Here is a 15,094-nt window from a genome sequence, read left to right on the forward strand (position 1 = left end):
TTCACTGACATAGTGAAATTACAGACAGGGCTAATTCTTCACCAGGTTTTCACTGTAAAACATTCAAAAATTGTACGTAAAAACTTCACCAGTTGCCACAATCGATTGTAGCCACACAGGCACATCCAGTAGACGAAAACAAACGCACCCAGTTTAACACTTGCATTCTATTGGCTGAGAGGTTGCCAGGCAACGACACTTTTCTGTTCCAAGCCCAGCAGAAAATGATTTACAAGCGAGCAGAAAAGTTTGCAAGTAGAGATTTGACCCAAGAAGAGACAAGTTTTGAGCGTGAGGAGAAAGGTGTGAGAAAGCACAGGGAATATTTGAAACAGAGCAGACATTTTGAGTACAAGTATTAAATGTTTTGAGAAGAAAGACATGCTTTAAAACTGAAAATGTAAGCACAAGTATTAAAGGTTTGAGGAAAAAAAAGATATGAAATTCTGCTTTCAGACTGCAAATGTGTGCGCTCGAATTATGGCAGGAAATTCCTCCATATAAAGTACCTAAAATTTTACTCAAGAGTAGAACTGTGCTTATATCGTGATACATTTTCCAGTCATATCGTCTGAAAAACAATATGACTATTTTTGGTTAACTATTAAAAAGGGGTTTAGTGTTGGATGTATGGATTATACATGTAATAAATGTAAGATTATGCAGGTGGTTACACTCACTTACTCCCTTTAATTTATAAAAGAAGAGTTTTGACATTATGCTTCATGGAAAAACAAACATAACCACACAACGGGAATATCAGGGTGAGTTATTACAGTGCAAATCCAAGCAATCCAAACTAGAAGGGATGCTAGAGGAAGATATTGCTGGCAGATTGAAAGTAAGAGGTGAAGAAGTGTGCTGGCACAGCAGAAAGGAGCAAAAGGGGGGAGCAGCATGTCTGGTACCAGACAGGCATCCCCCAAAACTGCTGTAGATTATTTTACACACACACAAACACACCCACGCACACCCAAATCCAGCCCCCTGCTCATATATTCGAAGGCTTTCGGGGCTTTATGTTACTGAGAAGCAGAATGTTGCAGGTCACTTGATCCAGCATTAGTTGAGGTATTACAGTAAATCTGATTTCATCCATAAATTAGGATTTTTGGATTCCTTCTCGTCAGAGTTTAGCCTCTTTGCTAATCTACCCATTTGTTCCTTACTTGTTTTTGATCAGTCCCAATTGGTTGCCCTCTCCTTCCATGTCTCAATCCTTTGTGCTCTTATTCAACTTTCCCTCGCTCTCCTCCATGAATCATAACCTAGATTTATATAACTCCCAATTCTAAAAGCTTGAGTCTTAAGTATTTAAACTTCTTAAATAGCTTGAAACCTCATATCTTTTGGTTAAATTTTAAAGCTAATTCTGAAATTTGTCTACTTACTGCGTGGCAGCAGATTTTATGAATCTGATAAAGCAGGAAAAAAAAAAAATCATTTCATGCGTCACCGATTGGTAAATGAGCGTTTTGACAATTTATGAAAAGTTGAACGTTTTTCAATCTGACTTTGTTTAGCTTGTGTCTTTGCACAGTTATACTGCAACATCAAAAGTTTGACAATGCAAAAGCATAAATATAATATTTCACTAATTATTATTATTATTATGATTTTATGTGAAAGCTCAACACAGGAGAGCACATACACATAAAATAAAGGGGAAGAAAATAGATACATAGTTTAAGATTTTGGGGTATTTTTGGTATAAATCCAATTCTGTGAAGGTTTCATGGGTTTGTTAGAGAAAATTAATGAATAACTTGCATCACATAGAAGGAAGTTTGAACCAGGTTGCAGGTTAAAAGATAAAATCCCAAGTATTGAGCATCTCACATAGAACTGCACAAGTTATTATCCAAAGATGAAAGATGCATGAAAAAACAACTACAAAACCTAACAAAATGTATCCGGCCACCTAAACTGATGCAACAATAATCAAAGCAGCATCTTAGAGGCCCTTGATAACTCTGGAGGAACTCCAGAAATCCATAGCTCAGGTGGGACAATCTGCTGACCGGAAAAATACTAGTTGTCTTCTCAAATTCGTTAGCTAAAAACTTAAAAATCCTAAAATTTTGAATAGAAAGCAACTGGTTTTCTTCTCTCGTTTCTTGAAGATGTCTCACCTTTTATCCAGAAAGCTACTTTAAAACTTAGTAACTGATGTGTCGCCTTCATTCTTTCATGTGCAAAGCACCTAGGTGGACAAAGCTCCGCCTTCGTGGCGCAGCTCCTCCTCTAAGCTTCAGTTTCTAAGCTTCCGCCTCACAGAGCAGGACTCCCCCACTCGGCTCCTTCAGACTAGCCAGCAGCAATTAGCAAACACCTGGTGGAACTGTGAATCTGCTGAGCTCATTGTAGGAGCAACTTCTCATTTGAATGTGATTAGGTGATGTTTGATATATTTTGCATTTTTATAGGAACTGAAGTTAATAGTTACTTGATTGTGCTACAAAATGTCAGTAAAATACATAATACTGCCCCTTTAAGATGAGTACAAACAACAAATTCATAAAAATTAGGCTATGTTCACGTGAACTCTTTTGTTAAAATGAATGCTTTGTTTCAGTTCTGTAATTTATAGTCTCCAGTATTCAGACTGATACCTTCCTCTTTGGATCACTTACCGCTGTCACCACTTTGATCCGAGCTCACTCTGTTCTCATCCTATCCGTGTATTACATTACTGCACTGTCCGCTTTACAAGTCGTCTCCTCCAAGGTCTTGTGAGGACTAAATATCTGCTTTCCAGCTCGTCTGCGGCCAGCGGCTGTGTGTTAGTGTTGATACTTTGGGGCCTTGGCACTTTATAGCTAAGTGACTGTTGTTGGCTGCAGATATTTCATGTGCAGGGAGGGTAGACTGGGGCAGTGTGTCAGGGGTGGTGAGAGGATGAGCTCTCCAGCAAGGAGACAAAGGAGAAAAGCCTTCTCGCTTTTCCGTCTCTCTGTTGATCATCCATGGCTAACTGAGCTCTGAGCTCCATCTCTTCCAAATGACACATTTAAGCACTTATTCCCCAGCTAGTTTTCTTTCTGAAAGGTTTCCGATGACCTACTGAAGGATATACAGACTAACTTTAGTTGTCTTTTCCTAATTAAGCTTCTATGCACTGCAAATAAACATAAAAAGTAAGTATTTATTTATTAAAAGCCACTTTTTTGCTGCTACAACTAGAAAAAGAGCAGCGGTATTTACACTCTGTCTTCGTTTGGCATTAAAGATAAATTTTGATCTACAAGCGGGGAGTTCTTAAGTGAGGAGGAGGGAGGCATCTTGCCTGTAAACAAGCAATTATACACACTCAGCATGCAGAGTGGGACTGCACTGTCTGTCAATAGCTACTTAGGACTGTCGCAGAAAGTGGATGTAAGAATTCTTGAGAGTGTAAATCTCTGACAGAGAAGGAGCAAAAAGGAGTGGGGGAAAAAGCTGAGTTTAGCATAAGCTGAAATTAAGCTGGCAATATAGGGCATCCGAATCTCTCTAACTCGGGCTGCATCATTAAGCAGAAAGAAAGCCAGGAAGTGCTGCAAAGGCACAGTCCTGAACATCAGCTGCTCTGACATCTGAATCCTGACTGTACACTCGTACACACAATGGGAACTGACAGAAGGTGAGACCATGCAGCATTTGTTGGTGCACATGTTTGTGTTTCTGCACAGATGTGAATATATTACCCCTACGAGTGCCTCATGATGCCCGTGTCACACCGAGGAGAGGAATAGAGGAACGCCTCTGTGTTGTCCTTGTTACTTACCTCCTTGCTCGCAGAGCTGCTGGGCCAGCGCATCCTTAAAAATGATCTGTCCTCGATGCGTTGCTGTGGCTCTGGGAAGGAGAATGGAAAAAGAAGGGGAAAACGAAGGAGAGGAGGATAATTAAAATAAACACCACCACGGGGAAAGTTAAGTGGTTGTCCTTAGTATACCGTCTGAACATCGATCTAGCACAGATGGCATCCTTTTCTACTTTACCAAAATGCATTTCACTGTTCTACATGAAAGAAGGCTTTTTATAAAACCATTATGATCTGACTTTGAGATCAAAGCAAGAAACTTCTTCACAAAGTCAAAATTTCTATTTTAACAAGCTGAGACTAAATCAGAATATGGAAAGTAGTGCAGTGTGTTACCTTATGGATGCTCAATGGGATCCGATGGCTACTTCTAATAAAGTTCTAACATCAGTTTATAATATTAAGCAGGAATGCAAGTTATTGATCAATGAATTAATCTAAAGTTGGTTAATCTTATTGATCAACTAGCGATAAATTAGTTTATTTTGTGTCTAGATTATCCTATCAATATACTGAATTTAAAAAAAAGCATAGCATTAAATTTTAACATTATTTTGTCAGTGGTAATAAAGGCGACCTATTATGCTTCCTTGTAGCTGTGTGCTACACAAAAATATATTCACTACATTGTTTTGCACATCATTCTTGTATAATTAGATTTTAGTCTGATCAGTTCTGCCTTTTTTGAGCTGTTTTAGGCCATTCCCCCCCCTCCCCCCGCAAACCGATGTGCAACTATTCAGCCGTATGTCTTTGAAAAGCAGAAGTAGAGCCTCCTGCACAACCAACAACAATGCAGCAAGTGGTTTCTGGACAGCAAGTCATCAGCACTTGTCTTTTCCAGCAGCCATTGTACAGCGCATATACAGGTAAAACTGGATGTTGTGAAAGCTCAGCTTGAGTTGCTAGGTAGATTTTTGAAAGGTTTCATTTTTCAGACCCCAAAAAACATGAATTTATTTCCAAAAAACAGCTGGGTGATTTTTTTTTTAAGTGCTTGGGGTGTTTTTAGAAGCAGTAGAAAGCCAAATGGATGTACAAAAACATGCAAAATGTCAATTTTGCCTGGAAGGTTGCCTTTAATACAGTTAATAAAAACTCAAAAACAGTTTTCCTCATTGTTATATTGTGGCATTTGTTTGTAGAACTTTGAGGAAAGAGATTAATTTCATATAATTTGGAATAAAGCTGCAACATAAGAAAACGTAGAGGCGCTGTGAACACTTTTTGGATGCACTGCATTTTTATCTCACAGAAAAACTCAATGATAGATTTAGATGGCTTGCAAAAACTACATTACCCTACTTTTAAAACATTTTTCTAATACAAAAGGCTGCAGGTCAAAAACATAAAGAGGAGCAACACAACAGCTGCGACGCGTTTCTCCCAGACTTTGTGCATGCTCTGAGCTCATCCATCCAGGGGAGTGTAGAGCAGTTGTATCATCTGGCACACAGACAAGCATTTTTCACATGTTGCAATTAGGGTTAAACATTAAATATTAAAATCATCTGTGGCTAATAAATCTGACCAACCTCCCAGTAATGAGCAAACAAACACACAACTACAGTATGTGTGCCACCCACAAAGAGACTGAAGATCTCTTCAAAGATGGCTACTGTCTCTAAATCCACAAACATTACACACATTTTTAAGATACTCAATCTGTGGTATCAGCACAAATGAACATCAAAGAGCACAGATGCTAATGTAGCGATTAGCAGAGATTAGTCTTTGATTGTAGGTGGTCTGGTTTGCATATGGGTATTTCCCTTTCAGGTTGTGACTCTAAATGTTTTAATTTAATATGATGGGTTTAGACCATCACTGTTGTTTCTCAATTCTAGTTTGAAACTCTGAACATTTGTGGGATTTTAGCAATGAAATAGAAATAATGTGCATACAATGTTTTCTTAGAATCAAAAGGAACACATCTTTTTTTTTTCTTTTTGCACAGCAAAATTTTTCCAATAGATCAACAACTTTAAGGGGATCTATTATGCAAATTTATTTTTCACACATTTTTGTTCTTCCATTTGAGTTTTTACTGCTTCTCCATACACCCCGCTGCTTTTTGGCAACATGTAAATATTTTATGGTGTCTGGAAAATGAGCCATTTCAAAAACCTCCAGAACATAATGTTACACATCCTCTAACCCAGTGCTTCTCAATTCCAGTCCTCAGGCCCCCCTGCTCTGCATGCATTAGATGTGCCTCTACACCAGAACAGCTGATTCAAATGATTGCATGACATCTTCTGCAGCCACCAAGTGCTGCAGGAGCCTGTTAATCACCAAAAGATTCAATCCAGGTGTGTGGCAGAAGGGAAACACCTAAAACATGCAGGCAGGGGGGCCTGAGGACTGGAATTGAGAAACACTGTTCTAAACTAACAACCCCAGAAGTGTGTCACCCATTATGTTGCAACCCCAGCGGAGCTCCAGCACCTTTGGTCAGCTGTTTTCACCGCTGTATGCACTGTACAATGGCTGCTGGACAAGACAAATGTTTCTTTGTTGACTTAGAAAAACGGACGTTTTTAGTGGCTTCAACGTAGCTCTTCCTACAAAAGAAGCTTCTTAACCTTTTGTTTTATGGAACATGGTTTTTGAATGCAACACATTTAAAGAAAAACCTTATAATAACTGTTCTGTTTTTAATAAATTTTCTGTCAAAGTATGTGTTTCATTTGCGACCTTTTCTCGGAAAAAGATAAGTATAACGTTTTGAATCGAGGAATTTTTTGCTGCAAGGATGCTAAATTGTACTTACTGGTTTAATATGTCTAGGTTTATATTTCTGTGATCTTTCGACATCTGTGTAGTTGGAGGAGAGTAAAAGTGGTGATAGTATAATATTTTATGCTATTAAACTTGTAATAGTTCTGATTAGAGGTGAAGTACAAATAATAAGCTAAGTTTGGAGAATACAGACAACTGTATTCCCTTAAAATACCTTGAAAGTTGAATCTTTCCATGAGAAGGAGTGACTTTGCATAAACGCTGTAATAGAATCCTCCTTTGTGAAGTTATTGCCAATTTATTTTCAGCACAGCAGTCTCTCGCTCTTAAAAGTGACACAATTTACATAAACAGTCCAGTTTTTGACCAAGAGTGGATTTACAAACAAGAAATGGCCAAAGTACGATGACAGATTTGGGCTGAAATGTGAGGCTGCAAAATTTGTATCAGCTCTTTTTGAGCGCATATGCTTAGCCAAGTGGGTGTAAACAATTTACCACCAGCTTCCTTCTTCCTCATTCATCTTTCCTCTTTTTCTTTCTCAACCCACATGAATCTGATCTCATCTTCCAAACTCTACCCACCCTGCCGACTCATGCCTCTTTACGGGTGCCGAGGCATTTACACAGTCGTCTCATCCTATAAATAATGAATGGACTGCTCATTAATTGATAAAGACCTCTAGTGCCTGAGCATAGCTGGGGAGAAAACATACTTAATTACACTCATATTTCAGAATTGGTGAAAACTAATTTAAGGTTTGGTATTTATGAATAAAAGATGATGCGTAACGAACAGCGGGTGAGGATGTAGGAACAAGGCCCTTAAATATTTAGTAAACAGCTCAAGCTCACTTAGCGGATTTTGCTTGGTGGCCAGGAAGGAGAGATCCTCTTTAGAAAGCACACTTCCTACACAGTTTAGCACTAAACCTCAGCTTAAACAGTAAAGCATTGTTTTGCAAAGAGTGAAAATAAAAAACTATTTAGAGAGAAAGAGTCTGTTGCTTCATTTAGACTATTTGAGAGCAGGAGTGGTTCTCTCGGAGCGTGTTTATGAGTAAAACAGAAGCAGGGAGAGAGCAGTTAGTCTAAGCCGGAGCGCGTTTGATCTGAGCAGCATGACCCCGGTGTCTGTCTGCCGTCACCCACCAGTGGCTCCTCAGCGTGTGTCTCTCATTAGTCCATCCACTCTCTGGAACCCACACAAACACAAAAAGAGCAGCTAAATGTTAATTTTATTCGTTTTTTTCTTAGTTCAGTGGGTGGGGCAATTAGGGGCTGTAATATGTGTCAGGTTTTTTCCACTCTTCTCCTCCTTTTGGATTCAAACTGGAGTTAATTTTTTGAAAATACAGCTCTGGAAAAAAATAAGAAACCACTTAAAATGATCAGTTTCTTTGATTTGATTTTTTACAGGTCTATGTTTGGGTAAAATGAACATTGTTATTTTATTCTATGAACTGTTGACAACATGTCTCTGAAATTCAAAGCAAAGATTTTGTATTTATTAGCAGAAAATGAGAAATGGTCAAAATAACAAAAAAGATGCAGAGCTTTCAGACCTCAAATAATGCAAAGACAACAAGTTTATGTTAATTTAGAAACAACAATACTAATGTTTTAACTCAGGAAGAGTTCAGAAACCAATATGTGGTGGAATAACCAGCAGGTTTTCAATGGGGTTCAGTGCAGTGAGCTCTTCATTTTTTTGAGATATTTATATAACCTTTTATGTACTGCAGGTCAACTGCAGTCACAGACTTGTGAAAATTTACAACGTTTTTGATTGTCCTTTATTTATAGTCTGGTAATATAATCCCATTGTGATTGCAAAGAACCTGACTCTTTGAACACAATCAAACTTGTGTTTTTTGTGGCACCACAGTGCAAAAACACAAAATCTTACCAAGTCATTCGGTGTAGTTCAGGGGTGGGCACTCCTGGTCCTGGAGGGTCGGTCTCCTGCAACTTTTATCTCTACTTCAACACACCTGAGTCAAATAATGAGGTCATTAGCAGGACTCTGGAGAAATTGACTTCACTTAGGCGGTGATTCAGCTGTTGGATTCAAGTGTGTTGGATCAGGGAGACTCTAAGAGTTGCAGCACACCAAGGATCAGGATTGCCCACCCCTGGTCTAGTTTCTAGTGCAAATATCTTAATACACTTGAAATAAAACAAAGTAGCTTGTAAAGTAGACATAGAGGCTTGTTTTAAGTAAATAATTTCTTAATATTGATGAACATGTCTTGGAAATTCCAAGTAAAACTTTAGAATTTATTTGCAGAAAATGGGAAATGCAAATAATAGAAAGAAAACAAGTTCATATTCATTTAGAAACAACAATATTAATGTTTTAACTCAGGAAGAGTTCAGAAATCAATATTTGGTGGAATAGCCAGGAGGGGCTCATTGCAGTGGGCTCTTGGTTTTTTCCAGAGCTGTACATGTCACCCATGCCCCATCTGTCAAAATGTTGAATTGGAAATAAGCAAAACACTCATAATTATGAAGGAATTTCAGAGCGAATGGAGAGTGGATAGGAAGAGAAGGCAGCAGGGTTTGGATTTGGTCAGAGGGAAAAAATGATTTAAGGGGGAAGGGTTGATGGCCTTGTCAGTCAAACACCACAATCTGCTGTCAAGTGGCGAGGCAAGCCAGTAAAAGCAAAGCAGGCGCACACATGGACACTCTAAGCTATATAGGAGCGGCGGTAACATGTATGCAGATGGACAGGCTGTCACTCACAGAGTTCCCCAAAGGGCTGGGAGTGGGTAATTACCATCCATGTCATCTATGTTAGATTACATGTTGCTGTTGGCCGTAAGTATCCCCCGGAAACCGGCTTGACTGCTCCCTGCTAACCACACGCACAAATTATATAGACTGCTGATTTACCCTAAGCCGCAAATACATGTTAAATAAACTGCTGCTTAAAAAGAAAGAATAAATGAATAAATTATATGTACCACAAAAGCAAACAAGGCCAGCAATTTTCTCTACTCTAATATTTAACTTGCATCTAGGCCTGCAAATGATTAATCGGTTTAATCATGATTAATCGATTGCTGAAATAACCAACTAATTTAGAAATCGATTAATCTCAACCAGGAGTGTACAGTGTAATTTGCTGAAATAACACACAGAGCGGTACTTACGGAAAAACTGTACAAAACATATGTACATTTTGCATTTAAGATTAAAAAAACGGTCTTCAAATATATTTTACCCAAAATTTCTCAAGTGGCAGATTTAGCTTCACCTGGTTCAAATTATGTAAAAAACTAAATAGCACTTTCCGCTATTCAACTGATAATTGGTTGATGCAAAGATTACTTAATTAAATGAATGCTTTATTATTGCAATTTAGGCAATAAAATGTTAATGTCCTTATTTAAAAAGGGAACTGAATCATTTATTTTCATCCTTTAATGTAATTTTAATATTGTATAAAAATGGCTCTAAGATGCTTTTTTAATACCTTTTTGGCTCATAATTTATTTATTTTTTTTCAACAAGATAGAAAAATTTGGCACAATTTTTTTTTTATTGATTAATTGATTAATTGATAGAATAATCTATTACTAAAATAATTATTGTTTGCAGCCATAGTTGCATCAATGGTTCACACTTGGGGGGATATTTGCTTGGTGCCCAAATGGACCACAATCTTTGGGGAATCCTTTCAACACCTCATTAAATTAAGGCATTTCTTAAATCCAACCCTACTGTCAAGAAATAACTAAGAAAGATGGTGATGAGTGTCTAACATGTGAGGATAGAGAACACACACTTTCCTAGTAAGAGGAAAAAAAGCCACTATTCTCCTGGAACCCCAATTAAAAGCTCATCTTCTCTTCCAGCCCACTAAGCCCGTTTTGTAATTATGATAAATAGGTGGAGTTTCAGAGGGGTGCGGTCTCTGTTGCCAACGCTGATTTGGAGCATTTGGACCTCTCCCTTTAAAATAACACACCCTAATTGGTTGATTTATCCCCAACGTTGAGGACTCCAGCTGCGTTTGTGACCCTACTGACCTGGACAACACAGGGCAGAAACAAAAATCACATTTCAGCTGAAAAGTATCTTATTTTCAGCTCTCATGCAATACAGTTTAAAGATTTTCTTCATCCTTATGCACAAAAATGTGTACCTATCTCTGGTTTGTGCGACTCCATCATCCGCTCCCTCCACCCTTGAATTAATTAATTGGAAAAGGGCTCTTAGAGAGCATGCAAATTTAATGAAGCTGCACAGAAGAGGGATTTGGGAGTTGTTTGGCAAATTACCTGCTTGTTATCCCAGGGTCATTGATAGTTATTGCTCCAAATACAGCCAGAAGAAACATGGTTACTGCTCTCAGTATGGAGCTTAAAGACGAGAGCAATTGACCTTGACTGCTGCAAGTAGGTAATAATGGGAAAGATTAGGAAAACAACTGTAGCTACTTACTTTGGGGTGAATATGAGATTAAGGAAAAATCAGGGATGTGAGCAGCTTAATGTGATCAGAAGAAATACTTTTATTTTAAAGGTTATGTAAAATCAGCTTTTTTTCATCCTTATATCAAGTTATAATTTTATTCCCTCATCAAAAAACCTAGCTGGAGTGCATGTTAGAGAAGTCCTTTAATCGCCATGGCAACCATTCAACTGTGCAAAATGCCTGGCTGGACCTAGGCCCGCCTTTGAGGTGCAGCTCCTCCTCAAAGCTGCAGTTTAAAAGCTTTGGCCTCACGGAGCAGTTCTCCTCCATCACTCGGCTCTTTCAGACTAGCCTGCAGAAATTAGCAAACACCTGGTGGAACTGTGACAATTTTCGGTGAAACGCTGGTAAAACGTTGTCAAAGGGTTAATAGATTACTTCCTGAAGGCGGAGTTTCAGAAAGAACAGGAGTTTTTAAAGAGACAGAGGCCCAATTTCAAGGCATTAAATTATGAAGTCAAATTTCTTTTAAGTCTTATTTGATATACATAGCATTTTTATAACAATGCAGTAAGAAAATGTCACTCTGTGCATGATAAATACATAATACTGCCCCTTTAAAAGTAAAAACAGAAAGTCTTATACAAACTCAAGGAAACTTAATGCTTTGACAAAGATTTCTCTGCCTGTCACAGATCATCTGGGTCAGACTGGATGTTGGGAAGAATTAACTACATTTACTTGGAGTCAACGAACGAGAGATGACTCCAAGCAAGCGGCCGTGTCTGGTTTTCATCAAAACTGAGCAGGGCTGATCACGGACAAATAATCCGACACCAGCATACAGTCCATCTGGGGAAGCTGGTTCATTATGCTACTTTTTATTTTTTTTTTTTATTTCAACCTTCTATTTAATCTCAGACTGTTAAAATGATCATCAGCCCAGCAGGTGGGACAGTGACCTTTTGGTAATGAGGATGTGGAATTCTGGTGATGAGGACAATATGTAGCATTATCGATTTGAGAAGTGGTGCATCCCGGACAGCTAAGTGTGTGCACCTGAGTCTGTGTGCACACTGGGGTGTGCACATGATTACAGGGGTCACAGCCTTTCCTCTGGGAAATAACCCGATATAAATACAGAGGAAAACTTGAGGCAGGGTCTCTATGCATTTCTATTGGCAAAATTTAGCAATTTTACAGAATTAAATCCTTAGAACTCTTTGTTTTTAGCCTCAAAAAACCAAATGAACTTGAATAGTAATTTACTGGATGATGCTATTTATGTAAGAGGGAAAGGTTTAAAAATACCCACTCCTTTGAACATAAAAATATACCTTAAAGTTATTTTCTTTTGCTTGCTTTTGTCTTCAAATTATTTTCTTTGTTTGGAAGTTTGTTTATTATTTTATTACACTAACATCAATAAAGTAAAACTCAGACAATTGTGCAATTATGACTATAAATGTTTACTTTCAGGCTTTTAATACCTAATCTGCAAAAAATCATGACTGTGAAGAAATGAATGGATGGATGGACAACAGTTAATTACAACACTTAAAAAACAGGACTAGAAATAAATTCTGAGAAAACAGTTTCTTTTAAATAATTTTCCAAACTTGGAAAATGCTTTGAATTTCAGTAATTTGTAAATATGTGACCCTATGTTTGAACACAAGAGTGCATAATCAAGTGATGCACATAACTGATTTGTAGGTAAAGAAATCGTGAATAAGTTAATAAATTGAAATCTGAAATATTTTTTAAAATTGGACATTAAAATATTCCGATTTTTGTTTTATCTTCCACATTTTTCCCTCACTGATCTGTATCCATGACAAATATTTTGTTATCTTCAGCCAATTATTTCTTTCCTGGCTTAACATTTCCAGTAAACCTTCATGCGCCCTCCGGCCAGAGGTCTTTGAGGACCTTTAATAAGGATGAAAGGTCATTAAGCAGTGGCTTTATGATAAAACAGAGTCGACTGATTGACTTGAGTACAAACAAATCAATGGAGCAGACTAATAACTGGGTAAATTAGGAGCCCTGGGAAAGATAGGTCAGGTCTCATGACAAACAGAAAGATGTCTGATATTTTGTCAGACTCAATCTAGTGGATTCACAGAACATTTGCAAACTTTATTATGCAAATTAATTGACAAACTTGTTAAAACATGAATTTCAGTAAACCTTTTTTGGTTAAAGGTGACCTATTATGTTTTTTTGAACAGGCTAGAATAGATGTATGGGCTATAAAAGACTTGTTCATTACATTTTCTGCACAAGATCATTAACAGACTGTTATTTCTGCCTTTTACTTTCAGAATGATTGTTATTTTAGAGCTTCTAATGACTTTAAATCCAAATAAGCTGCAGTTGGCCACGCCCTCCAAACTCCATGTTTACACTCACATGTGAAAATGGCTGCAAACAGATGTGCGATTATACAACCTTACAACCAACAAGAATACATTAAACATTGAAAAGCTCATACAGCTTTAAAACCAGCTAATCAAACGTGCTGGAACTCAGCTTAGGTCACTAGGTAACGGAACTGGGCTTCCCTGGGGTAGCTAGGTAACGGAACTGGGCTTCCCTGGGGTTGCTAGGTAACGGAACTGGGCTTCCCTGGGGTTGCTAGGTAACGGAACTGGGCTTCCCTGGGGTAGCTAGGTAACGGAACTGGGCTTCCCTGGGGTTGCTAGGTAACGGAACTGGGCTTCCCTGGGGTTGCTAGGTAACGGAACTGGGCTTCCCTGGGGTAACGGAACTGGGCTTCCCTGGGGTAGCTAGGTAACGGAACTGGGCTTCCCTGGGGTTGCTAGGTAACGGAACTGGGCTTCCCTGGGGTTGCTAGGTAACGGAACTGGGCTTCCCTGGGGTAACGGAACTGGGCTTCCCTGGGGTAGCTAGGTAACGGAACTGGGCTTCCCTGGGGTTGCTAGGTAACGGAACTGGGCTTCCCTGGGGTTGCTAGGTAACGGAACTGGGCTTCCCTGGGGTTGCTAGGTAACGGAACTGGGCTTCCCTGGGGTTGCTAGGTAACGGAACTGGGCTTCCCTGGGGTAACGGAACTGGGCTTCCCTGGGGTTGCTAGGTAACGGAACTGGGCTTCCCTGGGGTTGCTAGGTAACGGAACTGGGCTTCCCTGGGGTAACGGAACTGGGCTTCCCTGGGGTTGCTAGGTAACGGAACTGGGCTTCCCTGGGGTTGCTAACGGCGCAGTGTCTGCCGAGTTGTGACATTACATTTGGAAGGTTTTTGAAACCTTTTCCAGACACCAAAAAACATAAACTTATTGGCCAAAACCAGCTGGATGGGTTTTTAAGTGCTTAGGTTGTTTTTAGAAGCGATAGAAACTCAAATAGAGGTACAAAAATGAGCGAGATATGAGTTTGGCATAATAGATTCCCATCTGCAACTCAGTGTAAGAAAAATAGCAGCCATTTTGATCAAAATCCACAAAATTAGGTTAATTTAACAGTAAAAATGACCAGGAAAAGTTTACTTTAAAGAGTGTTGGTTACAAATGCTTCGGGTTTACTCCAAAAATGCACCATTCATTTGAAAAAATAGCCACTATCTGTCAGCCTCCCCCACCACCAGATCCAACCAACTTCCAGGTTGACAGTTTGTTTTCCATTCAGAATTTCAGACATAATACCTCAAGTCTGGTGACGGGATTAAACAACCTTTGGTTTAAGGTATCCTGCCACCACATTCACATTCAATGACTGTAAGCATGGAGTTGATATTCAACATCGTATGGCTGCCACAGAAATCCAACAAACAGAAGCTGGTGCAAACAGGCTTTGGCTTGTTTCAGTGTCTGCCTCAGCTGTGACAGTAGTGTAAAACACTTCCCAGAAAGAGTCCAACATTGTTTCAGTGAGGTTTCCGGAGAGCAATAACTTTTGGATGTATGTGTGCTCTCCACCTTCCTCCATCTCTTCTTCTTCTAATCTGTTCTCCAAGGCCTGACCTTCTCTTTTGGTGGCAATTTACAGCCATCCAGAAAATTAATTCTTTTGGATGCCCACATCACTGCACTCTATCACTCAGCTGCAAGTGATGTGTTACCAGGGACAATCCCACAATATCGGCCATAAAACTGCTC

General features: G+C 39.0%; 1 protein-coding gene across 7 annotated transcripts in view; it reads right to left on the reverse strand.

The window, feature by feature from the left end:
- The window catches only part of reln (reelin), a 156,547-nt gene that overhangs the window by 81,649 nt on the left and 59,804 nt on the right, over positions 1-15,094 (reverse strand). For all 7 annotated transcript variants that reach the window (XM_044125997.1, XM_044125996.1, XM_044125992.1 and 4 more), the window contains exon 4: positions 3,767-3,837. In XM_044125997.1, coding sequence (XP_043981932.1) covers positions 3,767-3,837 — 71 coding nt within the window. The remainder of the gene's footprint in view (positions 1-3,766; positions 3,838-15,094) is intronic.

Source organism: Gambusia affinis, linkage group LG08 (assembly GCF_019740435.1).
Source record: "Gambusia affinis linkage group LG08, SWU_Gaff_1.0, whole genome shotgun sequence".
NCBI classification, from domain to species: domain Eukaryota; kingdom Metazoa; phylum Chordata; class Actinopteri; order Cyprinodontiformes; family Poeciliidae; genus Gambusia; species Gambusia affinis.